Source organism: Papio anubis, chromosome 7 (genome assembly GCF_008728515.1).
Source record: "Papio anubis isolate 15944 chromosome 7, Panubis1.0, whole genome shotgun sequence".
NCBI lineage: Eukaryota > Metazoa > Chordata > Mammalia > Primates > Cercopithecidae > Papio > Papio anubis.
The window spans coordinates 86206650-86233124 of NC_044982.1; the positions used below are offsets into that span (position 1 = coordinate 86206650).

The 26475-nt window shown below is 37.5% G+C and overlaps 3 protein-coding genes across 3 annotated transcripts in view; 2 read left to right on the forward strand and 1 right to left on the reverse strand.

Moving 5' to 3' along the window:
- The window catches only part of LOC101024101 (olfactory receptor 4K2), a 190250-nt gene that overhangs the window by 9371 nt on the left and 154404 nt on the right, over positions 1 to 26475 (forward strand). The gene's annotated exons all lie outside the window — the stretch shown is intronic.
- Positions 530 to 26475, forward strand: part of LOC110743735 (olfactory receptor 4Q3) — a 35308-nt gene continuing 9362 nt past the window's right edge. The window contains exon 1 of the mRNA XM_021940946.2: positions 530 to 942. The gene's annotated coding sequence lies outside the window, so the exon portion shown is untranslated. The remainder of the gene's footprint in view (positions 943 to 26475) is intronic.
- On the reverse strand, positions 14880 to 18013 carry LOC110743642 (olfactory receptor 11G2-like). Its single transcript, XM_021940324.2, has one exon. It carries the CDS (start codon positions 15846 to 15848, stop codon positions 14880 to 14882), a length of 969 nt encoding a protein of 322 aa, XP_021796016.2. The 5' UTR covers positions 15849 to 18013.

The following is a 26475-nucleotide window of genomic DNA, read 5'->3' on the forward strand; positions in this document are numbered from 1 at the left end:
CACCCACCTCCAATCCTGCTGTTCTTTCAGTTCTAAGTCAAGGATACTCCAAGTTTATACTTTGCAGGAGCCCCTGGAATATTTGGGGTTTCATACTGCACATCAAAACTATTTCTCACTGACCCAATCATCTCTTAAAATTTTTGTTGAATTTCTGCCATTTTAATGGCTATCTATCTGCCTTCCTATGAACTTCCTGGTATTATAATAGTCAGTGTGCTTCCAAATTAACCCCAATTTGTTTACTTTTATTTTAAGATGAAATGTAGGCCAAGCACGGTGGCTCACACCTGTAATCCCAGCACTTTGGGAGGCTGAGGTTGGCGGATCATGAGGTCAGGAGTTCGAGACCAGCCTGGCCAACATAGTGAAACCGTGTCTCTACTAAAAATACAAAAAAACTAGCCAGGCATGGTGGCGGACACCTGTAATCCCAGCTACTTGGCAGGCTGAGGCAAGGAGAATCGTTTGAACCTGGGAGGTGGAGATTGCAGTGAGCAGAAGTCGTGCCATTGTACTCCAGCCTAGGTGACAGGGCGAGACTCCGCCTGAAAAAAAAAAAATGAAGTGTAGCTTAGAAACCATTCTTCCATAAAACCATATCTCTTTAAGAGGATGTTGGAAAATTAACCTTTCTCATAAAGTAGTTTTCCCCACAAGTTTAAACACATTACTCCATTATAATTTTAGAGACTATTTAAAAAAAACTATTATGCTTCAACTTTTCCTGCAATTTTCTCTTTCTTATCTCTTACATCCTTCTCTGTGTTCTGGTCCAACAATTATTGCCATGGCAACAAAGGCTCTGTGACATCTCTAGCAAGCTCATTGTCTTCCGCCTTATTAAACTTTAATGGGTAGCTAGTAGACAGTAACACTCTGGGAGGGCTCAAACCACATAACCAAATGTGCCAAGATAATCCTGAGCTCACTCATTGTCAGGTAAGACAAAGTATTTTAGTGCAATAGCAAACAATTAATTAAACAAACAAAAACAAGAAAACTTTCTTGGGCCAGGAAGCCATTAATTAGCTAAGCTCAGAGCCACTCATTGAAACTAGGTCCTGACCGGGTTTCTGGATTTGACCACTGGGCAGAAACTAGGACCCAAAACCAATTGGAATGAAATGGTCCCCAGATATTGTTTTCATGTAAGAATAGGTTTGGAAGTATCCAGACTTAGTGGTGGGCCAGGCATCCCCTGTGAGCAGTACAGGTCAGGACACTTGGACTGCCCTTTCCCTCTACCTTCCCTCGGGTAATGTGAATGGCTTAGTGTTTCGTGTTCCCGTCTGTAACTTGGAGGAGGAAGAGAAGAGCCTCATTGCACATATTGGGTCGTTAAGAATGATCTTAGAGCCATAATTTACAATATTTTGAAGTTAGGTTTGACTTTTACCATTCTACTACTCCTCTCTCCCAATATGTTGTGCCAGATTGTAAGTAACTTGCAATTAGAACACATTGAAGACATATATTTGAGCTCCTTAGAGATTCTCATCCACCTTTGAGGTAACTTTTTGTACTTTAGGTTTTCTCAAGTCAGAGTGTTGAGTCCTTAAATCAGGGTTGGGCAGTAATAAAATTTTGATACATAAAGTTAATTGCCTAAGCTTAGTAAATGGGGGACAGGCTTGCTTATCAACAGTCTTTGTAGTATTTTATGCTGAAACAGCCTTGAGGCTCAGACCCAGCCCACAGCTCTCTGCACTCCCTCCACCTCCCTTCTGCCCCTTTCATGTATAGCCTTTACAGCAATTTTTCTGTGAGTTCTTTTCCTTTTTGAGATCTCTCTTAAGGTTAATGGTGTACAGTAGAACTTATTCATCCTTTTTAGCTGAAACATTTTACCCTTTGACAAATGCCTCCCCATGTCCCCTGGGTGGAATTTTCAATAGGTAGTTAGGGAAAGCCTCACTGAAAAGGTTGGGATTTTGGGATGCTGATAACATTCAGTTTCTTGAACTAGGTACCTTTACACAGGAGTTATCAGTTGATAACAATTCATTGAGCAATATACTTATGATTTGTACAATGTACTTTTTGTATGTTATAGATGAATAAAAAATTCAGAAATCTCATAAAGGTGATATTTGGATAAAGACTTGAAGGAAGTGTGGAGGCAAGAAACATAAACATCTGGGGAAAGAGGGTTCCAGGCAGAGGAGATGGCATGTATAGGTGCCACAAAGCAGGAGCACGCCTGGCATGATTGAGACTGCAGGGAGTCCTCATCTCTTCCTCACCTCCCCTACACCTCTGAAATGACCATTTCAGAAATTATGAAATTTATTTACATACATTTATCTTAACAAATACTTTCGATATTTTACAAGTGTAACTACAAGTTTATTATAGAAAAATTTGAGAAAACATACGTATCCACAAGAATACAATATAACCATTTAACATTTAAAATTTTTCCTTTCATCATACTTATATTCATAGAGTAGTATTGGTATTTAAGTATAAAATGTACTATACATGTTTATAGTATTCATATTTATATTTTAATGTTCAGAACTGATTAGTTAATCCATCAATAACAATTGATTGTGAATGTTCCGGGGACTACTGTAAATGCTCATGCACATAGCAGTGAAGAAAATGTACAAAAATTCCTATGTGGAACTTACATTCCAAAGGGAGAAGACAGGTGATAAATAAATAAGTAAACTATATAGTATGTTAGGGAGTGATGAGTAAATGTGGTGAAAAATTAGAAACGTCAGGTCAATAGGAGTGTGTGTGGGAGCTGGCAGAGGTGCATTCCCCCCCCCCCCCCCCCCCCCCCTAAGATGTAATTGACAAAAACAGTATATAGATTCACATTAGAAGAAAAAACAATTCACAAAACTAGCATTGTTTTACTTCTGTCCTTACAGAGATATGTTTGACTGTTTGGTGAGACATTCTGGAGTTTAAGCTGTCATTTAAACCAGTTACAATTTTCCACAGGGAGCTACTCTGTCACTTGGGTCTTTTCCCATTTAAGCAAGGCTCAAGGCTACTTTCCATGGACTCATTATCCAGTATGTGAGGTTAGCTTGGCACTTGTTCAATACGTGCTTGCTTTATAATAGGTGATTGAGTATTTTTTATTTTATATTAAAAAACTATGTATTTGTGGCATACAAGATGATTTTTTGATATGTATATGTGGTGAAATGATTAATTCAAACTAATTAACATATTTATCACTTCCACATACTTTCATTTTACTGTGAGAGAACATTTAAAATCTCTTTTAACAATTTCAAGTATACTTTTGGCCTTATGTTTCCATGAGTTCCACATTCAGGCATTCAACCAACTGGATAGAAAGCATTAGGAAAAAAACCCACAAAAAATACAATAAAAGCAATTAAAAAAAAAGTATAACAACTATGTATAAAACATTTATATTTTATTTGTATTATAAATAATCTATAGATGATTTAAAGTATATGGAAGAATATGCATAGGTTACATGCAAATATAAAATGATATCATTTTATATAAGGGACTTGAACATCCCAGAATTTTGGTGTCCTTGGGGAGTCCTGGAACCAATTGCCCCCCAGATATTGCAGATATTTAGGGACAATGGTATAACATATGACTATTAACTACAGTCACCATGCTGTACAATAGATCTCCAAATGTATTCATCCTGTTTAGCTGAAACGTTGTATCTTTCGACCAATATCTTTCAATTCCCCTGGGTGGAATTTTCAATAGCTAGTCAGGAAAGGCCTCACTGAAAAGGTGATATTTGGTCAAAGATTTGAAGGGAGTGTGGGGGAAAGAAATATAAATATCTGGGAAAAGAGCATTCCAGGTAGAGGAGATGGCATGTATAGGGGCCACGAGGCAGGAGCGTGCCTGCCATACTTAAAAGACAGTAAGGAATCTTCATCTTTTCCTCATGTCTTCCTCACCTCCAATATATTTAAATATGGCTTCCCCCCACCACACCCTTAAAATGGCCATTGCATAAATCACCAATAACATTTGTGTTAGTCCATTTTACATTAATATAAAGGAATACCTCAGATTGAGTAATTTATAAAGAAAAGAGGTTTATTTGGCTCATGGTCCTGCAGGCAGTACAAGCATGGCATCAGCATCTGCTTAGCTTCTGAAGCCTAAGGAAGCTTTTACTCATAGAAGAAAGCAACGGAGAAGCAGGTGTGTCACATAGCAAGAGAGGGAGCAAGGTTGTGTGTGTGTGGGGGTGTTGTTCCATACTCTTTTTAACCATCAGATCTAATGGTAACTCTACTATAGGTAAAATACAAACCTGTTCATGAGGGTTGGGTTGGATACCATCACCATCCAATGAGGGATTCACCCCCATAACACAGACACCTCCCACCAGGCACCCCATCTGACATTGGGGATCACAATTAAACCTGAGATTTGGAGGGTACGTTGAGTATAATGTGAGCTGTAGGCTTGTAATATATGGTCTTTATTGTGTTGAAGTATATTTCTTCTAAACCAACTCTGTTGAGAATCTTTTCATGAAACAATGTTGAATTTTTCCAATGCTATTTCTGCATCTAATTCGATGATTATATAATTTTGGGGCTTCATTTTGTTAATGTTGTATATCACATTTATAGATTTATGTATGTTGATCCATCTTGCATCCTTGGGGTAAATCCACTTGAGCATGGTAAGTTATCTTTTTAATGTGCTATTGAATTCAGTGTGCTAGTATTTGATTGAGGATTCATGCATCTACGTTCATCAGGGATATTGATCTGTCATTTTTCTTTTCTTTTTCTTGTTCTTGTCTGTCTTTGGTATCAGAGTAATGTTGGCCATTTAAAAAAAGTTTGGAAGTATTCCTTCCTCTTAGATTTTTTTGGGAAGAGTTTGAGGATTGCTAATTATTTAAATGTTTGGTAGAATACAACAGTAAAGCTATTCTGGGCTTTTCTTTGATGGGAGACTTTATTACAATTCAATCTTATTACTCATTTTTGATCTGTTCATACTTACTATTTCTTCTTGATTCAGTCTTGGTGTCTTTCATGTATCTTGGAATTTATTTATTTCTTCTACTTTATTCAATTTGTTAGTGTACAACTGTTCATAATACTTTCTTATAAGCTTTTTTTTCTTATGAGCTTTTATGTTTCTATGGTATCAGTTGTAATGTCTCCCTTTTCACTTTTGATTGTATTAATATTTGAGTCCTTTCTCTTTTTTTCTTGGTCTGGCTAAAGGTTTGTTGATTTGTTTATCCTTCTGAAAAAATACTCTTTATTACATTGAGTTCTTTTCTATTATAGTTTTAGTCTCTATTTTGTTTATTTGCATTCTGATCCTTGTTATTTCTTTCCTTCTGCTGACTTTGGGTTTAGTTTGCTTTCCTTTTATTAGTCACTTGAGTTGTAATATCAGGTTGTTTATTTTATATTTTCCTTTTTTAATTTTTATGGGTACACAGTGACTGTATATGTTTATGGGGTACATGAGATATTTTGCTACAGGCATACAGTGTATAATAATTACATCATAGTAAATGGGATATCCATCACTTCAAACATCTACCCTTTCTTTGTGTTACGAGCAATGCAATTATGCTCTTTTAGTTATTTTTAAATGTACTATGAATTATGTTTGGCTAAATTCACCTTGTTGTGCTATCAAATACTAGATCTTATTTATCCCATTTAACTGTATTTTTATACCCATTATCCATTCCTCCCCTTAACCCTACTATTCTTCCTAGTCTCTGGGAACCATTACTCTATTCTCTATATCCATGAATCCAGTTATTTTAAGTTTTAGCTCCCACAGATAAGTGAGAACATGGAAAATTTGTCTTTCTGTCCCTGGCTTATTTTGTTTAACATAATAACCTCCAGTTCTATTTATGTTGTTGCAAATAACAGGATCTCATTCTTTTTCATGACTGTGTATTACTCCATTGTATATATTAACCACATTTTCTTTATTTATTCATCTGTTCATGGGCACACAGGTTGCTTCCAAATCATGGCTATTGTGAATAGTGCTTCAGTATGCATGGGAATGCAGGTATCTCTCAGATATCCTGATTTCCTTTCTTTTATGTATATACCTACCAATGGCATTGCTGGGTCATATGGTAGCTCTATTTTTGTTTTCTTTGAGAAATCTCCAAACTGTTCTCCATAGTGATTGTACTTATTTATATTCCCACCAACAGTGGGTTCCCCTTTCTCCATATGCTAGCCAGAATTTCTTTTTTTTTGAGGCAGAGTCTTGCTCTGTTGCCCAGGTCCTGGAGTGCAGTGGTATGATCTCCGCCCACTGCAAGCTCCGCCTCCCAGGTTCATGCCATTCTCCTGCCTCAGCCTCCCGAGTAGCTGGGACTACAGGCACACGCCACCACGCCCGGCTAATTTTTTTTTTTTTTTTTTTGTATTTTTAGCAGAGGCAGGGTTTCACCGTGTTAGCCAGGATGATCTCGATCTCCTGACCTTGTGATCTGCCCGCCTCGGACTCCCAAAGTGCTGGGATATCAGGAGTGAGCCACCGCGCCCCGCCCCTAGCCAGCATTTCTTACTGCCTGTCTTTTGGATATAAGCCATTTTAACTGGGGTTAGATGATTCATCTTGTAGTTTTGGTTTGCATTTCTCTGATGATCAATGATGTTGAGCACTTTTTCACATGCCTGTTTGCCATTTATATGTCTTCCTTTGAGCAAGATCTTTTGCCCATTTTAAAATTAGATGATCAGATTTTTCCTATTGAGTTGTTTGAGCTCCTTATAAATTCTGGTTGTTAATCCCTTGTCAGATGGATAGTTTACAAATATTTTCTCCTATTTTATGGTTGTCTTTTTCAACATCATTGAAATGATCCTATGGTTTCTGTTTTTAACTTTGTTTATGTGATGAATTACATTTATTGATTTGCATACGTTGAATCATCCTAGCATTTCTGGAATAAAACTCGCTTGATCATGGTGAATTAATTTTTTAATGTGATGTTGGATTTAGTTTGCTAGTATTTTCTTGAGGATTTTTGCACCAGTGTTCATCAGGGATATTGGTCTGTAGTTTTCTTTTGTTGATATGTCTCTTTCTGGTTTTGTATCAGAGTAATAATGTCCTAATAGAATGAATTTAGATGTATTCTGTGTTCCTATATTTTTTGGAATAGTTTGAGTAGGACTGGTATTAATTCTTCTATAGGTATCTGGTAAAATTCAACAGAGAAGCCATCATGTCCTGGGCTTTTCTTTGCGGACAGACTTTTTATTAGGGCTTTGATCTCATTACTTGTTATTGGTTTGTTCAGGTTTTGGATTTCTTCATGGCTCAAACTTGGTAGGTTGTATGTGTCTAAGAATTTATCTATTTTTCTCTGGATTTTCCAGTTTATTGGCATATGGTTGCAAGTGATCCTTTTAATTTCTGCAGTATTGGTTTTATGTCTTAATTTTATTTATTTGGGTCTTTTCCCTTTTTCTCTTAGGTAAAGTTTTGTTGATTTTGTTTATCTTTTCAAAAAACAAACTTTTCTCTCTGTTGATCTTCTGTATTGTATGTTTTGTTTCCATTTCATTTATTACTACTCTGACCTTTATTATTTATTTTCTTCTAATAATTTGGATTTGTTTGCTTTTGCTTTTTTAGTTTTTAAAGATACATCACTAGGTTATTTGAAATTTTTCTACTTCTTTGGTGTAGGCACTTGTAGCTATAAACTTTTACTTGCCAGGTTTTGGTATCAAAGAGATGTGCCTTCACAGAATGAGTTAGGGAGGAGTCCGTTCTCATCATTTTTGGGAATAGTTTCAGTAGAATTGGTTCTAGCTCTTCTTTGTATGTCTGGTAGAATTTGGCTGTGAAAGCATCTGGTCTAGGACTTTTTTGGTTGGTAGATTTTTATTGTTGCTTCTATTTTGGACCTTAATATTTGTCTTTTAGGGTTTTAATCTCTCCCAGATTCAATCTTGGGAGGTTATTTCCAGAAATTTATGCATTTCCTCTAGATTTAGTGGTTTGTGTTCATAGAGGTGTGTTCCTAATAGTATTGGAGGATATTCTGTATTCTGGGATCATTTGTAATGTTACCTTTGTCATTTCTTAATGTGGTTATTTGAACCTTCTCTCTCTCTCTCTCTCTCTGTTACTATAGCTGGCAGCCCATCGATCTTGTTTATCCTTTTAAGGAATCAACTTTTGGTTTCATTGATTCTTGGCATTAATTTTCTGGTCTATTTCATTCAGATCTGCTCTGGTTTTAGTTATTTTTTTTCCTGCTAGCTTTGTTTTAATTTTTCTAGCTCTTCTGTTTGATGCTAGGTCATTAATTTGAGATATATCTAACTTTTTGAGGTAATTGTTTAGTGCTATAAACTTTTCTTTTAACACTGCTTTTGCTGCATCCCAGAGATCTTGGCATATTTTGTCTCTGTTTTCAGTTATTTCAAAGACTTTCTTTATTTCTGCCTTAATTTCATTGTTCACCCAGAAGTTATCCAGGAGCAAGTCACTTAATTTCCATGTACTTATGTAGTGTTGGGTGATGTTTTTAGTCTTTATTTTTATGTGATATACTATTCTAAGCTGACAGCAACAACAACTGTACACTATTTGCCAACAACATCTGTACACTTTATTTCTCCTCTCCCACATTTTATGTTTTTGATGTCAAAATTTACATCATTTTCCAATGGGTATCCATTGACTATTTTTGCTCTATGTGTTTTAATAGGTTTGTCTTTTAACCATTGTACTATAGGAAAAAAATTGCTTTACACATTGTCATTACAGTCTTAGAATATTCTGGTTATGACTTTGTATTTCTTATACCAATGCGTTTGTGTTCTCATATGTTTTATGTTTTTAATTAGCAGCCTTTTAATTTAGCTCAAATAACTCCCTTTAGTGGTTCTCTTAAGATATATTTAGTGGTAATGAACTCCCATAGCTTTTGTTTGTCTGGAAAAGTTTTTTTTTTCTCTCATTTGCCAAGGACAACTTTGCTGGGTTAAGTAGTCTTGTTGGCCTTGTTTTTTCTCTTCAGCACTTTGAATACATTATCCTACTCTCTCTTCGTCTCCTGGGTTTTTGCTGAGAAATCCAGTGACAGCTATTTTGGTATTCCCTTGTATGTGATGTGCTTCTCATTACTTGCTGTTTTCAGAATGTTTTCTTTTTCTTTAATTTTTGTTATTTTGATTACTATACATCTTGGGTAATTCCTATTTGGCTTAAACTTGTTTGCATACCTCTGCATTTGTTGTATTTAGATGTTAGCAACTTTCTCCAGATTTGGTAATTTTTTAGAATTCCTTCTTCAAATATGCTTTCTGGTCTCTTTTCTATTTCTTTTCTTTCTGAAAACTCCTATTAGATGAATATTAGGTCTTAATAGTTTTCCTTCATATCCAGAGTCTTTCTTTATTCTTTTACATTCTTTTTATTTTTTTCTGACTGAATTATTATTATTATTATTATTATTATTATTATTTTGAGATGGAGTCTCACTCTGTCGCCCAGGCTGGAGTGCAGTGGTGCGATCTCAGCTCACTGCAAGCTCCGCCTCCCGGGTTTATGCCGTTCTCCTGCCTCAGCCTCCCGAGTACCTGGGACTACAGGCGCTGCCATCTCGCCCAGCTAGTTTTTTGTATTTTTTAGTAGAGACGGGATTTCACCGTGTTAGCCAGGATGGTCTCAATCTCCTGACCTCGTGATCCATCCGCCTCAGCCTCCCAAAGTGCTGGGATTACAGGCTTGAGCCACTGCGCCTGGTCTCTGACTGAATTATTTTAAATGTTTTGTCTCTAGCTTACTGATTGTTTCCCTTCTGCTTGATTGAGCCTGTTGTTAGAGCTATCTATTGCACTTTCATTTCAGTGATTTTATTCTTTAAGATTTCTATATTTTTATTATTTCTATTTCTTTGTCAAAAAGCTTATATTGTTTGTGTATTATTTTCCAAATTTTATTTAATTATCTATTGTTATATTCTTGTAGTTCACTACATTTTTAAAGAGGACTTTTCTGAATTCTTTGTCAGTCATTTTGCAAATCTCCATTTCTTTAGGGTTCATTGTTAGAGTTTTATTAGTTTATTTTGGAGGTGTCATCATTCCCCAATTCTTCACAATCCTTGTGTTCTTGCACTGGCGTCTGTTCATTTGAGGAGGTATTAGTTGGCAGGGATAGACTTTCAGTATTTAGTCTAGACTTTGATTCTAGATTGGTCAGCTGGTACTAACCCTGGGAAAGTAGAGCTTGCTTTCTGCTTTCAGGTTCTCCTGATGGCTCAGCTTTTGTCTTTGCTCTGAGTTCAGCTGGGACTACTGGCTGGGCTCTGATTTTTGGTAAGACCACTAAATGAGCTCTGCAAGCAGACAAAATTGTTTGCTTGGATGGTGATTGCCTCTGACTGGGCCAGGCCACAGGATGTATTTCCTGGCTAAATGATACCACTATTTGAGTTCTGCAGTTGTTTGGGGTTGCAGGCTTACTTACAAAATTAGGTGGAGACACTGCTCAAGATGGAGAGTACAACTACTATACTTGGTGGGAATGCACATTTGATGTTTGCCTTCCTGCCTGGGTGGGACATTGGGGTGGGCTTTGAGATTGAGCCAAACCACCATTTAGATTCCTTGTTGGGGTATATATAGCCCTTTCACTTTGCCAAAATGCACTGTGGCAGGTATCTCTCTCTGTGAGTGGGCTTTGGGGATGATTTTGAGGCTGAGTTGAACCACTGTTCGAGTCCCCAGGTAAGGCAGTTCTAGACCCTACACTGTGCTAAAAATGGGCTGTGATATGCATCTCCCTGCCTGGCTGGGTCCCTGTTGTGGGTTTTGAGACTAAGCCAAACTACTGTCTGGGCTTCTGAGTGGGGCAGGTCTAGCCCTTGTACTTTATCAAAATGTGCTGTGGTCATCTCCCCTCCCTGGGCTTTGTGATGGGATCTGGGGCTGGCATGGAGGCTGATTGTTTAGGGATTCAAGCCAGGTAGAACTTCCTATTTTCAGGGGCAACCAGCTTGACTTTGTTGGTTTGTTACACTGTTGGCTAATACCCCTAATCACATACCACTGATGGCCGTTACATAGAGCTACCACCAAGATCTGCATGTTTGTCACTATGAGCTCTGCCTTCCTGCTCTGTTTCTACCTGACCATAGTAGTCTAGCCATTTTATTACCCCATGCTCCTTCCAAGGTGAGACCAGAGTAGGCTTCCTGGGAAGTATCTTGGAATGCAGGGAACGTGAATGTCCACCTCTAGTTCTCTTTTCCTACTGTAGAAACTGTGGGCCTAGAAAAATTCTAAGTGGTGTGCTGACTTGGGAGAGAGGGAGAGGTGATGTGGTCAAAGTGAGACTATTCTTTTTACCCTTCTCATGTGGCATTTTGTTTGGTTCTTTAGTTCACACAGGTTTCTCAGGCTTAATCATGAGTTTTGAAGTGTTCATGTAGGAGTTTTTGTCTGTGTACAGTTGCTAATTGAACATTCTATGAAGGGGAGGGAAAACTGGGACCTCCTATTCTTCAATCTTCCTGATGTCACAGAGAATCTGCGTTTTGAAAAGATCCATAGGTGATTGATATGGATATTAAAGTTGAGAACTACTAGGTTAAACATCTATTTCATGTGAAACATGAAAAATAAGCTAGATTTCGGGTTGCAATTATAGGGTAATACACATTTTTCAACTTTTTCATCTTTACTCTTGTTCATAAGAGGCTGCAACTGATCCAAGACAACTTACTCCCAGGTTATAGCAAACGTTTTCAAACCCAAACAACACAGAATTACAAAATGTAGAGTTCACATCTTCACTGGCTAAGATAATGTTGACTAATGAAAACAATGGTAGATTGAAAAACTTATTTGAGTTACTATACTTTCTTATACCTAAGATAAAATATCCATATGATGATTATTGTTAATCCTCTACAGAAACATGATGAAAAGAAGTTTTAGTCAAACAGAGGAGATAGAAAGCAAGATCATAGGGAGTTGGGGAGTGAATAAGAAATGAAGAAGTAGGGCCGGGCGCGGTGGCTCACGCCTGTAATCCCAGCACTTTGGGAGGCCGAGGCGGGAGGATCACAAGGTCAGGAGATCGAGACCATCCTGGCGAACACGGTGAAACCCCGCCTCTACTAAAAATACAAAAAAAATTAGCCAGGCATGGTGGTGGGTGCCTGTAGTCCAAGCTACTCGGGTGGCTGAGGCAGGAGAATGGTGTGAACCCGGGAAGCAGAGCTTGCAGTGAGCCGAGATTGCGCCACTGCACTCCAGTCTGGGCAACAGAGTGAGACTCCGTGTCAAAAAAAAAAAAAAAAAAAAAAAAAAGAAATGAAGAAGTAGAGGTTGACTATGCTCTTTCATGTCACTTTGCACCCCCCAAAGTAAAAGAAATTTGATGTAATCAATTTGCCACCCATTGCTGGCTGGTTTTCTCAAAGATTGATGCCATATTGAGGGCTTAGTGTTGGTTTCTCATCAAGGCTGCATCTTCAGTGGCTCATCAGTGGCTCAGTGACTTGTCACCAACCTTGGTAAGAGAATGCCCATATTTTCTGGCTCGTGCATATTTTCCATGTATAAAACTTTCTTTATATTCCCTTTTATAAGCACTGAGGTGAATGAAATCAGAGTTGACTGACATTTTTAGATGACTCATTCTTTTCACCTAGCTATTGAGTGCCTCCACTCTGGAGGATACTTTCTAATGGCACAGAGTTGAGAAACAAAGATCTGCATACTTTGTGCTTATTCTCATAGGCCCATACATAGGCCTCCACCTCAAGTTTCCTTAAATCTGATTTTTCTGTATTTTTGGGGGGCTTTGCTTAGTGAAGCTTTTTTACAACAATCATTATTCTACTTGCCTAGCAAGCTATTTCTCCCAGCATTCAAAGTGGACAATTAAGTATATTGCTCCCAAATCATGGGTTTGTGAGGATTTCCTCCATCACTACATTCTATGATTACCCTTGAGAGGCGTTAAGCTGCAGCATTAGTCAATATCTTCCTTGTCCAAGTGTATATTCAGACAATCCATTTGTGAGCGAAGCCCGAGGCTCTTTCCTCCTTTATTAGTTGGTTGTATGAAATCTATCTATTTCCCACCATGAAGCCATAGGTATGACTGCATGCTGCAGTTTAACACCTCTCAAGGGTAGCCATAGAATGTAGTGATGGAGGAAATCCTCATAAACCAATGATCTGGGAGCAATATGCTTAGTTGTCCACTTTGAATGTTGGGAGAAATAGCTTGCTATGCAAGATAAGGATATGTGTAGAATAAAGATTGTTGTAAAAAAAACTTCACTAAGCAAAGCTCCCCCAAACTACAGAAAAATCAGATTTAAGGAAATTTGAGGTGGAGGCATATGTATGGGCCTATGAGAATAAGCACAAAGTATGCAGATGTTTGTTTCTCAACTCTGTGCCCATCAGGGACCTGGCCCAGTCAGAGGACGAACTGAGGAAGAGATATTGTCACAATGAAGGCATGTTTATATCTTATGGAAATGCTTTTTACTGTATCAAATAGTTTGCCATTTTTTCTATCAGGTGCTAGCAAGCTCAATATGAGATAGCATTTAATATTGGTAAGATAAGATTAGTTAATGATTAACTTGAAGATAATTGCAAATATGGGCACGGTGCATGCTCATAACAATTGACATATTTTATTAAGAATTTCTATTCCTTTTTTTCTCATATAATTAAGAAAGATAAACAAAACTGGCATGGAAAGGTGAAACTCAGTGTTAAGTTTATCAGCACTTTAAAGAGAGGCCACCAGTTAAGTCAGTTTGAATGAAGTTCTAAATTATTTATGTTTTCTTTCTATATAAAAGAGTTTTTCAGACAAGTATTTATCTATTTAATTTACATTTCACATGTGAAGTATAATAAAACAACCACCCATTTCCCCAGGACTCACATAAATCCTGCCTTTCAAACCCAGAAAATATTCTCAACACAGGTTCTTTATGACACAAAAACTAATTGCAGCTGCACCTCATTTTGCGGAGCAAATAACCATGAGGGCTTACAAATTAAAATTCTGTAAATTACATTTCATATTGTGATTCCTTTTCATCATGTTTTTGAGAGTTGTATTTGAAAAAAAATGGCCATAGAACAAAACAAAGATCAAAATTGAAGCAATATGTTAGTCAAATATTTATAAAATGGATTTTAAGAATTTTATTTTAGTAATGCCCAGCAGTACACAAGTCACACAGTATTAATACTAAATTAATTATGATATCAAAACCTGTGTTTAAACTGGGTTTACGGCAAAGCAAACTATAGCCTGAGTAGTGCTCACCTTTTTGTTTAGGTCTTACCTGCACTATATTCCAGGTAACTAAACTGCTTTAAATTCCTAATTCTTGTTTTGTGTACTCTCTGAAAAAACACTGAATATCAAACTAAGGCTATTAATCTATTTCCATAATGTAAAGCCCACTTGCTACATTTTGACAAGATGAACATCTAAAAACTTGACTCTTTTTCAGCCAGTATGTCCGGTGGACAATTATGGAATTACAGTGTTAATTGTGGGAGCAGTCTACGATATCTGTTACATGTGTTATCAATTGCTTTAGCTCAGTAATACAAAATGGACATCTGTATTCTTTTTAAAAGTTGAATTACATATAGAGGTTCTGATTAGCTTAGACACAGAATTTTACATGCTTTTTATTCACTTCAACACAAAATCTAATTCACCGTTGAAGCTTTCTTCTTAAGACCATAGTATTGCAAATTATGGTTAGTGGTGTTTAAGATGTTAATGGGTCATTATTATAGCAGTTCTTAAATAAAACAATGATTCTGTAGACAAATATTCATGTCTAATTAAGTTCCATTTGATAAATGGAAATGATCTCTTATTTATATTTTATCAACACCCTTTCCAGTCCTGAAGATTTTCCTCAGATAATCTTTCATCTCTTTGTTCCTGAGACTATATATTAGAGGATTGCAGAGAGGTGTAATCACAGAATAGAATAAGGTAATGATTTTTTGCATTTTTACTGTGTGTCCTGATCCAGGACTAACATACATCACCACGATAGAGCCATAAAACAAGGTGACAACCGCCAAATGAGAAGCACAAGTGGAGAAAGCCTTTTGTTTGCCAGCCTCTGAGGACATCCGTATTACAGCCAGAATCACCAGAACATAGGAACAAAGGATAAAGAGAAAGGTGCCAATCATGAAGACAGAATTGAATGTGGAGTAAATGAGCTGGGTGATGATGTCTTCAGAACAGGACAACATCATCAATGGGACAGGATCACAAACAAAATGGTTGATAATATTTGGGCCACAGTATGATAGCTGTGAAATGAGAATAACTGGAGTCAGGAAGATTACAAACCCACATGACCAGGCAAAGATAATAAGGCCAGTGCATACTTGTTTAGTCATGATGCGTGGATAATGTAGAGGGCAGCAGATGGCAAGATACCTGTCAAAGGCCATGATGCAAAGGAAGAAGCCCTCATCACACCCAAAAGAGAAGAAGAAGTAGAACTGTGCAAAACAACTCATGAATGAGATGGACTTGCTCGTGGAGAGGAAGTTGGCCAGCATTTCAGGAACAGTTGTAGTAACATAACATATTTCCAGGAGAGAGAAATTTCCCAGGAGGATATACATGGGAGTGTGAAGGTGCCGGTCCCACCACACAGCACAGACAATGGCTGCATTTCCCATCAGGGTGAGAGTATAGGCTACTGAGAAGAGACTGAAGTAGAGGAGCTGCATTTCTGGGCTTGAGGGAAAGCCCATGAGGATAAAGGAGCTAACAAAGTTGATAGTTTCTATGCTGGACACATTCATTAGTCTGGAAGACATGGAGATGGCAGAGGTAATTGAAATGTGAAATGGAACATGCTGGTTCTTCTGGGAAACAACAAAAATTCTTTATCATGTATATTATAAAGTAGTAAACAATTGGACTTTTGTTTAAACAACAAAAGTGTGACTTTCATGACTCAACTTCTACACATATTTATTTTAATAAATCCCAACAATAGAAAGCAGGGAAAATATGAATTGTGGAGAGTTTTGTTTTTTTTTTCTTGCTAAGACCACTAGACTTGAAACCGGGAATGCAAACTTTTGTGATTCCAATAAATTACCTATATACAATGAGTCTACTCTTTCTTCTGTCTACCTGCATTATTGATACTATATTTATCTGGGTATGAAGTTCTTTCAACAGGACTATGAATGCCTGATTCATTATGATTCATTAGTGATATAAAAATAAAATACAAAATCAAGATATTTAAAAATACTCTTTCTCAATATAGTACCATGCCAGGGCACAAATTAATATTTACTTTCAATTTCAGCTACTCCAGGTTACTTGTAGTGTTTTAAAGTGGTAATAAGAAAGAACTCGGTCATTAGAAGATATATGGTCTTTTATGCTGTTTCATGTATCCCTACCAATGTTTAGCATACAAAATACATTCTTTTCTTTTTAGGCAGCTGGATACGCTATATGCTGTGAAGAAGTGTGCCACACTTTGGCCCTTAAATTGCTCTAAATATTTTTATATGCTTCCAGGTGAATATATGAACTTCATATGCCCATTATGACATTGAGGTTAGGGAGAGCAGCTGGTCTGAGTGAATGTGGCCAAATTCAATGTGCTTGCTATTTGTTAACCATGACCAAGTCAGCTGCAGGAAAATAAGAAAGGCAGATAAGGTTTATATTATGAATGTTCCATGTTTTTTATTCACTGCTTTCTTCCACATGTTCCTTTTTCTTTCTTTGACCTTTGGTGCTATTTTGCATCTCACTGTGGTGGTTCTCTGAGGCCTTTCCTATCTAGGCAAACCTGAAACATGAAACGTTTCCCCTGATCACTCTCTGGTTAACTTCTAGCCCAAATAACAACAAAAATAAGAAAAAGTCATACAAGCTGAAGATTTTTGTTTCTTAAATAATAAGTAATTTGTATAATACCAGTCTTATTAATGTAATGGAACTGAAAATCAGTATTTGGGCTTGAGAAAGAAAATATTGCTGGAAAGAGAAATATGCCATATTTCTTCTACTCACCAAGTAACAAAAATTACCAAAATATACCCTTCTCCATCAATTCATCAGTTAATATACATTTTCATTTGAAATCCTCTTCTTTTTGTATATGTGGCTATTCATATTTTAAAGGGATATGAACCATAATTGAAAAATATCCTCCAGAATTCAGGGAAACAAGAAGAAGAACTTGTATTTTTCAGCTTCATTCTTTGCCAGCATTTCACTCTAAGATATATTTTTAGTTTTCTCGAAGACAAGAAGAAAACATTTTCTATTATTTTTGAAAAAAAAACTGGGTGACTCACGTGTTATATACTTCCCACTCACTCTTTGAATGAATGCTGAGAAGGTCAGGGAGAGGAGACAAAATATTATTCCACAGAGCCAAAGACACGTGAAGAACTTCCAAGGAATTGCATGATCCTGTTTGTAATCTCTCATGGGTTGCAAAAAGTAAACCCTAAAAGATTTTCCCCACCTTCAAAGCATATATTAATGGTCAAAATGCAAGCTCAAGTGAGTGTATTATATATGTCTATTTACTTGCATCATAGCCTGTTGGGACTTGGAGCTCTGTCTCTCTTGTGATGTTTTGATAGTGTTTGTTTAAAAGAGGATATCATTTTGAATTTTCACAATCAAAAGCCAGTTCTTACTATCCCCTAAAGAATAATGAAAATGTGGAAGCAGATCTTATCTTTTCTTTTTTCTTTTGTGTCCATGTATTGTCAAAGCTTCCTGAGGAATAATTAAGTAGTAAAAGGGATTGTCATTATAGCTACAGTGGTAAGCTTTACCATAATACTCTCTATATCTATTTTGAAGAAAAATCATTCTCTGCTCATCAAATATTTATACCTGCAGAGTTATTAGAGATATTTGAGTTGAATTTTATGTAGCACACAATAAATTTAATTGGCATTTAGTTATTCCACAAATATTTACTGAATGCCTACTGTATACTTAACCATATACTATATATATTTTTAATTTTTTGAGGAACCTCATATCGTTTTTCATAATGACTGTACTAATTTGCATTACCACCGACAGTGTATAAACATTCCCTTTTCTCAGCATTCTCACCAACTATTGCCATCTTTTGTCTGTTTGATCATGATTGGGCTGAGGTGCTATCTCACTGTGGTTTTGATTTGCATTTACCTGATGATCAGTGATGCTGAGGATTTTTTCATATGCTTTTTGGTCATTTGCATGTCATATTTTTAAAAATGTCTAGTCAGGTTTTTTGCATACTTTTAAAATGAATTATTTGATGATGTTGCTGATTTTTGCTATTGAGTTGCTTGAGTTCCTCATATATTTTGAATATTAACCCCTTATCAGATACATAGTTTGCAAAAATTTTCTCCAATTCTGTAGGTCATTTTTTGGTTCTGTGATTTCTTTTAAGCAGAAGCTTTTTATTTTGATGTAACCTCCTTTGTCTATTTTTGTTTTTCTTGCCTTAGCTTTTGCCTACATCAGTGTTGTATAGTTTTTCTCTTATGTTTTCCCTTCTACTAGTTTTACAGCTTTAGGTCTTATGTTTCAGTGTTTAAACTATTTTTAGTTGATTTTTTTGTATGGTATGAAATAAGGGTTTATAAGTTCATTTTTCTGCATATAGATACAAAGTTTTCCCAATACCATTTATTGAAAATACTGACCTTTCCCCATTGTGTGTTCTTGGCAGCCTTGTCAAAATACTATTAGGTGACTGTATCACCTGTGGATTTATTTCTGGGCTCTGTATTCTATTCCATTGGTTTTTGCATCTGTATTTATGCCAGTATCATGCTGTTTTGGTTACTATAGCTTTATAGTATACTTTCAGGTCAGGTAGTGTGATGCCTCCAACTTTGTTCTTTTGGGTCAAGACTGCTTTGACTATTCCAGGTCTTTTGTAAGTTCCATACAAATTTTAGGATTGTTGTTTCTATTTCTGTGAAGAATGTCATTGGTATTTCGATAGATCCATAGATTGTTTTGGGTAGTGTGAACATTTTAACAATATTAATTATTTGAATCCATGAATGCAGGATTATCTTTCCATTTATTTCTGTCTTCAAATTTTTTCATAAACATTTTATGGCTTCATTGTAGATATCTTTCACATCCTTGGTTAAATTGATTCCTAAGAGTTATATTTTTTTATTTTGTAGATATTATAAATAAGATTGTTATCTTGAATTCTTTTCAGACAATTATTACCACATAAAAGTGCTACTTATTTTTGTATGTTGATTTTGTATTCTGCAACCTTACTGAATTCATTTATCACTTCTAAGAGTTGTCTTGATAACGTTTTTATGTTTTTGTCTATATAAGATCATGTCATCTGCAATGAGAAACAATTTAACTTCTTTTCCAATTCGAATGCCTTTTATTTCTTTCTCTTGCTGATTCTCTGGCCAAAACTTCCAGTACTACATTCAATAGGTGTGGTGAAAGTGAGCATCCTTGTCTTTTTTCTGTTCTTAGAAGAAGGACTTTCTGTTTTTCCTATGTCAGTATGATTTTCACTGTGAGTTTCTGATATATGGCCTTTATTATGTTGAAGTATGCTCCTTCTATGCCTAAATTTGTTGAATTTTTATCATGAAGCAAGGATAAATTTTATCAGATGCTTTTTTTTGCATCTATTGAAATGATCGTATAGTTTTTGTCTTTTATTCTATTAGTGTAATGTATCAAACTTTTTGATTCACTTGTACTGACTCACTCTTGCATTCCTGGAATAAAACCCACTTGGTTGTGGTGAACTGTCTTTTTAATGTGTTGTTGGATTCAGTTTGCTGGTATTTTGTTGAGAATTTTTGCATCTATGGTCAAGTTATTGCCTTGTAGTTTCTCCTTCCTTCCTTCCTTCCTTCCTTCCCTCCCTCCCTCCTTCCTTCCTTCCTTCCTTCCTTCCTTCCTTCCTTCCTTCCTTCCTTCCTTCCTTCCTTCCTTCCTTCCTTCCCTCCTTCCTTCTTTCTTTCTTGACAGAGTTTTGCTGTTGTTGCTCAGGCTACAGTGCAATGGCACCATCTGGGCTCACTGCAACCTGCGTCTCCTGGGTTCAAGTAATTCTTCTGCCTTAGCCTCCTGAGTAGCTGGGATTACAAGTGCCCACTACCACGGCCCAGCTAATTTTTTTTTTTTGTATTTTTTATTAGAGACGGGGTTTCATCATGTTGGCCAGGCTGGTCTTGAACTCCTGACCTCAGTTGATCCACCTGCCTTGGCCTCCCAAAGTGCTGGGATTACAGGTGTGAGCCACTGTGCCTGGCCTTTTCTTTTCTTTTTTAAAATTTATTTTAAACTTTGGTATGTACATGGGAGGTGCATATATTTATTGAGTACATGAGATACTTAGATACAGGCATGCAATGCATAATAATCACATAATGGTAAATGGGGTATCCATCCCCCTCAAGCATTTTTATCCTTTGGGTTACAAACAATTCAATTACACTCTTTTAGTTACTTTGAAATGTACAATTAAATTATGATTGATGATAGTCACCCTCTTGTGCTATTAAATACTAGATTTTATTCGTTCTTTCTAACTACCTTTTGTGCCCATTAACTATCCTGCCCTTTATTTGTCCCCATACTTCATATTTCTCAGTTTCACTGAAGTAACCTTCCTTTCCATGTCATGGAGTTCAATTGTTTTAATTTTTAGCTTCCAAAAGTAAATGACAACATATAAAGTAGGATTGATCCCAGGGATGCAAGAATGGTTCAGTAGGTGAAAATCAATCAATATGATACACAATCAACAGTGTGAAGGAGAATAACCATCTGTCATTTCTTTTTTTTTTTTTTTTTTTTAAATTTATTTATTATTATTATAACAAGTTGTAGAGATACATGTGCATAGTGCGGTTTGTGTATGCTTGTGTGTGCCATGTTGGTCTGCTGCCCATCCCAGCTCGTCATTTACATCAGGTATAACTCCCAATGCAATCCCTCCCTCCTCACGATAGGCCCGGTGTGTGATGTTCCCCTTGCAGTCCAAGTGATCTCATTGTTCAGTTCCCACCTATGAGTGAGAACATCGCGGTGTTTGGTTTCTGTTCTTTTTGATAGTTTGCTGGGTGGTTCCCAGCTGCATCATCACCGGGGCGCCAAACTCATCGCGCGGCACGCCAGTATTCCCGCTGGTGTATATGTGCATTTTTCCAATCCAATCCCTGTCACTGATGGACATTTGGGTTGATTCAAGTCTTTGCTATTGTGAATAGTGCTGCAATAAACATCGTGTGCATGTGTCTTTATAGCAGCATAATTTATAATCCTTTGAGTATATCTGTGGGGTAACAGGGCCATATAGTGCATCTAGTTCTAGATCAACCGAGATAAGCCATACTGTTTTCCATAATGGATTGAACTAGTTTACAATCCACCAACAGTGTAAAAGAATTCCTATTTCTCCACATCCTCTCAGCACCTGTTGTTTCCTGACTTAATGATCGCCATTCTAACTGGTGTGAGATGGTATCATTGGTTTTGATTTGCATTTCTCTGATGGCCAGTGATGATGAGCATTTTTCATATGTCTGTTTGGCTGTAGATGTCTTCTTTTGAGAAATGTCTGTTCATATCCTTTGCCACTTTTGATGAAGTTTGTTTGTTTTTTTCTTGTAAATTTGTTGGAGTTCTTTGCTTGAGTTCTGGATATTAGCCCTTTGTCAGATGAGTAGGTGCAAAAATTTTCTCTCCCCATTCATATAGGTTGCCTGTTCACTCTGATGGTAGTTTCTTTATGCTGTGCAGAAATGCGATTTAATTAGATCCCATTTGGCCAATTTTAGCTTTTTTGCTGCTGTTGCTTTTGAGTGTTTTTAGACATGAAGTCTTTGCCCATGCCTATGTCTAGATAGTACTACCTATAGGTTTTCCTCTAAGTTTTTCTCATTATTAGGTCTAACATTTAAGTCTCTAATCCATCTTAGTTAATTTTAGGTATAAGGAGTAAGGAAAGGATCAGTTTCAGCTTTCTACTTATGGCTATGAATTTTCAACATTTATTAAATAGGGAATCCTTTCCCCATTTCTTTGTTTTCTCAGGTTTGTCAAAGATCAGATGGCTGTAGATGTGTGGTATTATTTCTGAGGACTCTGTTCTGTTCCATTGGTTATATCTCTGTTTTGGTACCAGTACCATGCTGTTTTAGTTTTGTGACGCCTTGTAGTATGGTTGAAGTCAGGTAGCGTGATGCCTCCAGCTTTGTTCTTTGACTTAGTATTGTCTTGGAGATCACGGGCTCTTTTGGTTCCATATGAACTTTAAAGCGGATTTTTCAATTCTGTGAAGAAACTCATTGGTAGCTTGATGGGGATGGCATTGGATCTATAAATAACCTTAGACGTGGCCATTTTCGCGATATTGATTCGCCTTCTATCCATGAGCATGGTATGTTCTTCCATTTGTTTGTGTCCTCTTTGATTTCACTGAGCAGTGGTTTGTAGTTCTCCTTGAAGGTCCTTTACATCCCTTGTAGTTGGATTCCTAGGTATCTTATTCTCTTTGAAGCAATTGTGAATGGAAGTTCATTTCGCGGTTGGCTCTGTGTTGTCTGTTATTGGTGTATAAGAATGCTTGTGATTTTGCACATTAATTTTTGTATCCTGAGACTTTGCTGAGATTTGCTTATCAGCTTAAGGAGATTTGGGCTGAGACAATGGGGTTTTTCTAAATATACAATCATGTCATCTGCAAACAGGGACAATTTGACTTCTTCTTTTCTAACTGAATACCGTTTTCACTCTTGCTTGCCCTAATTTTAGCCAGAACTTCAACACTATATGTTGAATAGGAGTGGTGAGAGGAGCATCACAATGTATTACCAGTTTTCAAGGGAATTTTCAGTTTTTGCCTTCAGTATGATATTGGCTGTGGGTTTGTCATAATAGCTCTTATTATTTTGAGGGAGATGCGTTCCATCAATACCGAATTTTGTGTGGCGTTTTTAGCATGAAGAGGCTGTTGAATTTGTCAAAGCCTTTTCTGCATCTATTGAGATCATGTGGTTCTTGTCTTTGGTTCTGTTTATAGCGCTGGATTATGTTTTATTGATTTTGCGAATGTTAGACTGTGCCTTCCAAGGATGAAGCCCATGATCATAGTGGATAAGCTTTTGATGTGTTGTTTGAATCCGGTTTGCCAGTATTTTGTGGGGATTTTTTGCATCGATGTTCATCAAGGGATATTGGTCTAAAATTCTCTTTTTCGGTAATGTCTCTACCAGGCTTTGGTATCAGGATGATGTTTGGCTCATGGAAATGAGTTAGGGAGGATTCCCTCTTTTTTCTATTGATTGGGGCCAGTTTCAGAGGAATGGTACCAGCTCTCTTGCACTGCAGTGGTATGAATCCATCTGGTCCTGAAGCTTTTTTTTGGTTGGTGACTGGCTAAATTATTGCCTCAATTTCAGAGCCTACTATTGGTCTGTCCAGGGGATTCAACTTCTTCCTGGTTTAGTCTTGGAAGAGTGTAAGTGTCAGGAAATTATCCATTTCTTCTAGGTTTTCCAGTTTATTTCGTAAGAGGTGTTTTATAGTATTCTCTGATGGTAGTTTGTATTTCTGTGGGGTCGGTGGTGATATCCCTTTATCATTTTAATTAAATCGATTTGATTCTTCTCTCTTTCTTCTTTATTAGTCTTGCTAAAGTGGTCTGTGTTTGTTTGTTCTTTTCAAAAACCAACTCCTGGATTCATTATTTGGAGGGTTTTGTGTCTCTATCTCCTTCAGTTCTGCTCTGATCTTAGTTATTTCTTGCCTTCTGCTAGCTTTGGAATGTGTTTTGCTCTTGCTTCTCTAGTTCTTTTAGTGCGATGTTTGGTAATTTTGATCTTTTCTTTCCTCTTGTGGGCATTTAGTGCTATAAATTTCCCTCTACACCCCTGCTTTAAATGTGTCCCAGGATTCTGGTATATTTGTATCTTTGTTCTCATTGGTTTCAAAGAACATCTTTATTTCTGCCTTCATTTCGTTATGTACCCAGTAAATTACATTCAGAGACAGGTTGTTCCAGTTTCCATGTAGTTGAAGCGGTTTTTGATTGAGTTTCTTAGTCCTGAGTTCTAGTTTGGTGCACTGTGGTGGGAGACAGTTTGTTATAATTTCTGTTCTTGTACATTTGCTGAGGAGTGCTTTACTTCCAATTATATGGTCAGTTTTGGGCAATCTGATGTAGTGCTGAGAATGTAGCATTTCTGTTGATTTGGGGTAGAGTTCATAGATGTCTAGTAGGTCTGGCACTTGAGATGAGTTCAGTCCTGGATATCCTTGTTAACTTTCTGTCTTGTTGATCTGTCTAATGTTGACAGTGGGTGTTGAAGTCTCCCATTATTATTGTATGGGAGTCTAAGTCTCTTGTAAGTCTCTGGACTTGCTTTATGAATCTAGGTGCTCCTGTATTGGGTGCATATATATATTTAGGATAGTTAGCTCTGTTGAATTGATCCCTTTACCATTATGTAATGGCCTTCTTTGTCTCTTTTGATCTTTGATGGTTTTAAAGTCTGTTTTATCAGAGACTAAGTTGCAACCTGCTTTTTGTTCTCCATTTGTAGTAAATCTTCCTCAATCCCTTTATTTTTGAGCCTATGTATGTCTCTGCTTGTGAGATGGGGTCTCCCTGAATACAACGGGCTGAGTAGGTCGCAGCTCTTTATCCGGTTGCCAGTCTGTGTCTTTTAATTGGAGCATTTAGTCCGTTTACATTTAAGGTTAAGATTGTTATGTGTGAACTTGATCCTGCCATTATGATATTAACTGGATTTATTTTGCTCGTTAGTTGATGCAGTTTCTTCTAGCCTCGATGGTCTTTACATTTTGGCATGTTTTTGCAATGGCTGGTACGGTTGTTCCTTTCCATGTTGAGTGCTTCCTTCAGGGGTCTCTTGTAAAGGCAGGCCTAGTGGTGACAAAATCTCTAAGCATTTGTAGCGCCTGTAAAAGTTTTATTTCTCATGCTTATGAAACTTAGTTTGGCTGGATATGAAATTCTGGGTTTTAAAATTCTTTCTTTAAGATGTTGGATCTTGGCCCCCCTCTCTTCTGGCTTGGAGAGTTTCTGCCGAGAGATCTGCTGTGGAGTCTGATGGGCTTCCCGCTTGTGGGTAACCCGACTGCTCTCTGGCTGCCCTTAAGATTTTCAGCATTTCAACTTTGGTGAATCTGGCAATTATGTGTCTTAGGTTGCTCTTCTCGAGGGTATCTTTGTGGCGTTCTCTGTATTTCCTGGATTTGAATGTTGGCCTGCCCTGCACTAGGTTAGGGAAGTTCTCTGGATGATATCCTGAAGGTGTTTTCCAACTTGGTTCCATTTTCCCCCTCACTTTCAGGCACCCCAATCAGGCCCCGTAGATTTGGTCTTTGACATAATCCCATATGCGCAGGCATTTGGCTTTCTTCTTTTTTTCTTTTGGTTCTCTTCTTGGCTGTTTCGTGAACGATCCTCAATCCTTTCGATGCTCTTTCTTCCAGTTGATCAGTCGGTTACTGGAAGCTTGTGCATTTATCCGCATTATTTCTCGTGTCATGGTTTTCATCTCTTTCATTTAGTTTATGACCTTCTCTGCATTAATTAGTCTAGCCGTCTTGAATTCTTCCACTTTTTTCCGTTTTTGCTGCTGCTGGGTACGTAATTCTCCTTTAGCTCACAGAAATTTGATGGACTAAACCTTCTTCTCTCGTGTCAAAGTCATTCTCCGTCCAGCTTTGATCCGTTGCTGGCGATGACTCGCAGCTCCTTTGCGGGGAGATGTGCTCTTATTTTTTGAATTTCGGCTTTTCTGCCTGCTTTTTACATCTTTGTGGTTTTGTATCTGCCTCTGGTCTTTGATGATGGTGATGTACTGATGGGGTTTTGGTATAAGTGTCCTTCCTGTTTGATAGTTTTCCTTTAACAGTCAGGACCCTCAGCTGTAGATCTGTGGAGGTGCTTGAGTCCACTCCAGACCCTGTTTAGCGTGGTATGTGGCAGAGCTGCAGAAGATAGTCCTTTCTAGACGAGTGTACCTGTCTGATTCTTGCTTTGGGAAGCTTCCTCTCAGGGGTGTACTCCCGCACCCTGTGAGGTGTGGGGTGTCAGACACCCTAGTGGGGATGTGGTTAGGCTACTCAGGGGTCAGGGACCCACTTGAGCAGGCAGTCTGTCCGTTCTGGACCATTGCCTCCGTGTTGGGAGATCCACTGCTCTCTTCAAAGCTGTGTCAGACAGAGTGGGATTTGCGTCTGCCAGAGTTTCTGCTTTTATTTGTTGTTGTTATTTGTTGTTGTGTAGCTGTGCCCTGTCCCCAGAGGTGGAGTCTGAGAGACGAGCAGTTTCCTTCCGAGCTGCTGAGCTCCACCCAGTTGGGCTTCAGCAGCTTTGTTCATAAGCCTCAGCAATGGCGAGCCCCTCCCCAGCCTGCAGCTGCT

Excerpts from the sequence above, each read along its gene's own strand:
- LOC110743642 (XM_021940324.2), bottom strand. The coding sequence starts at position 15,848 with ATGTCTTCCAGACTAATGAATGTGTCCAGCATAGAAACTATCAACTTT.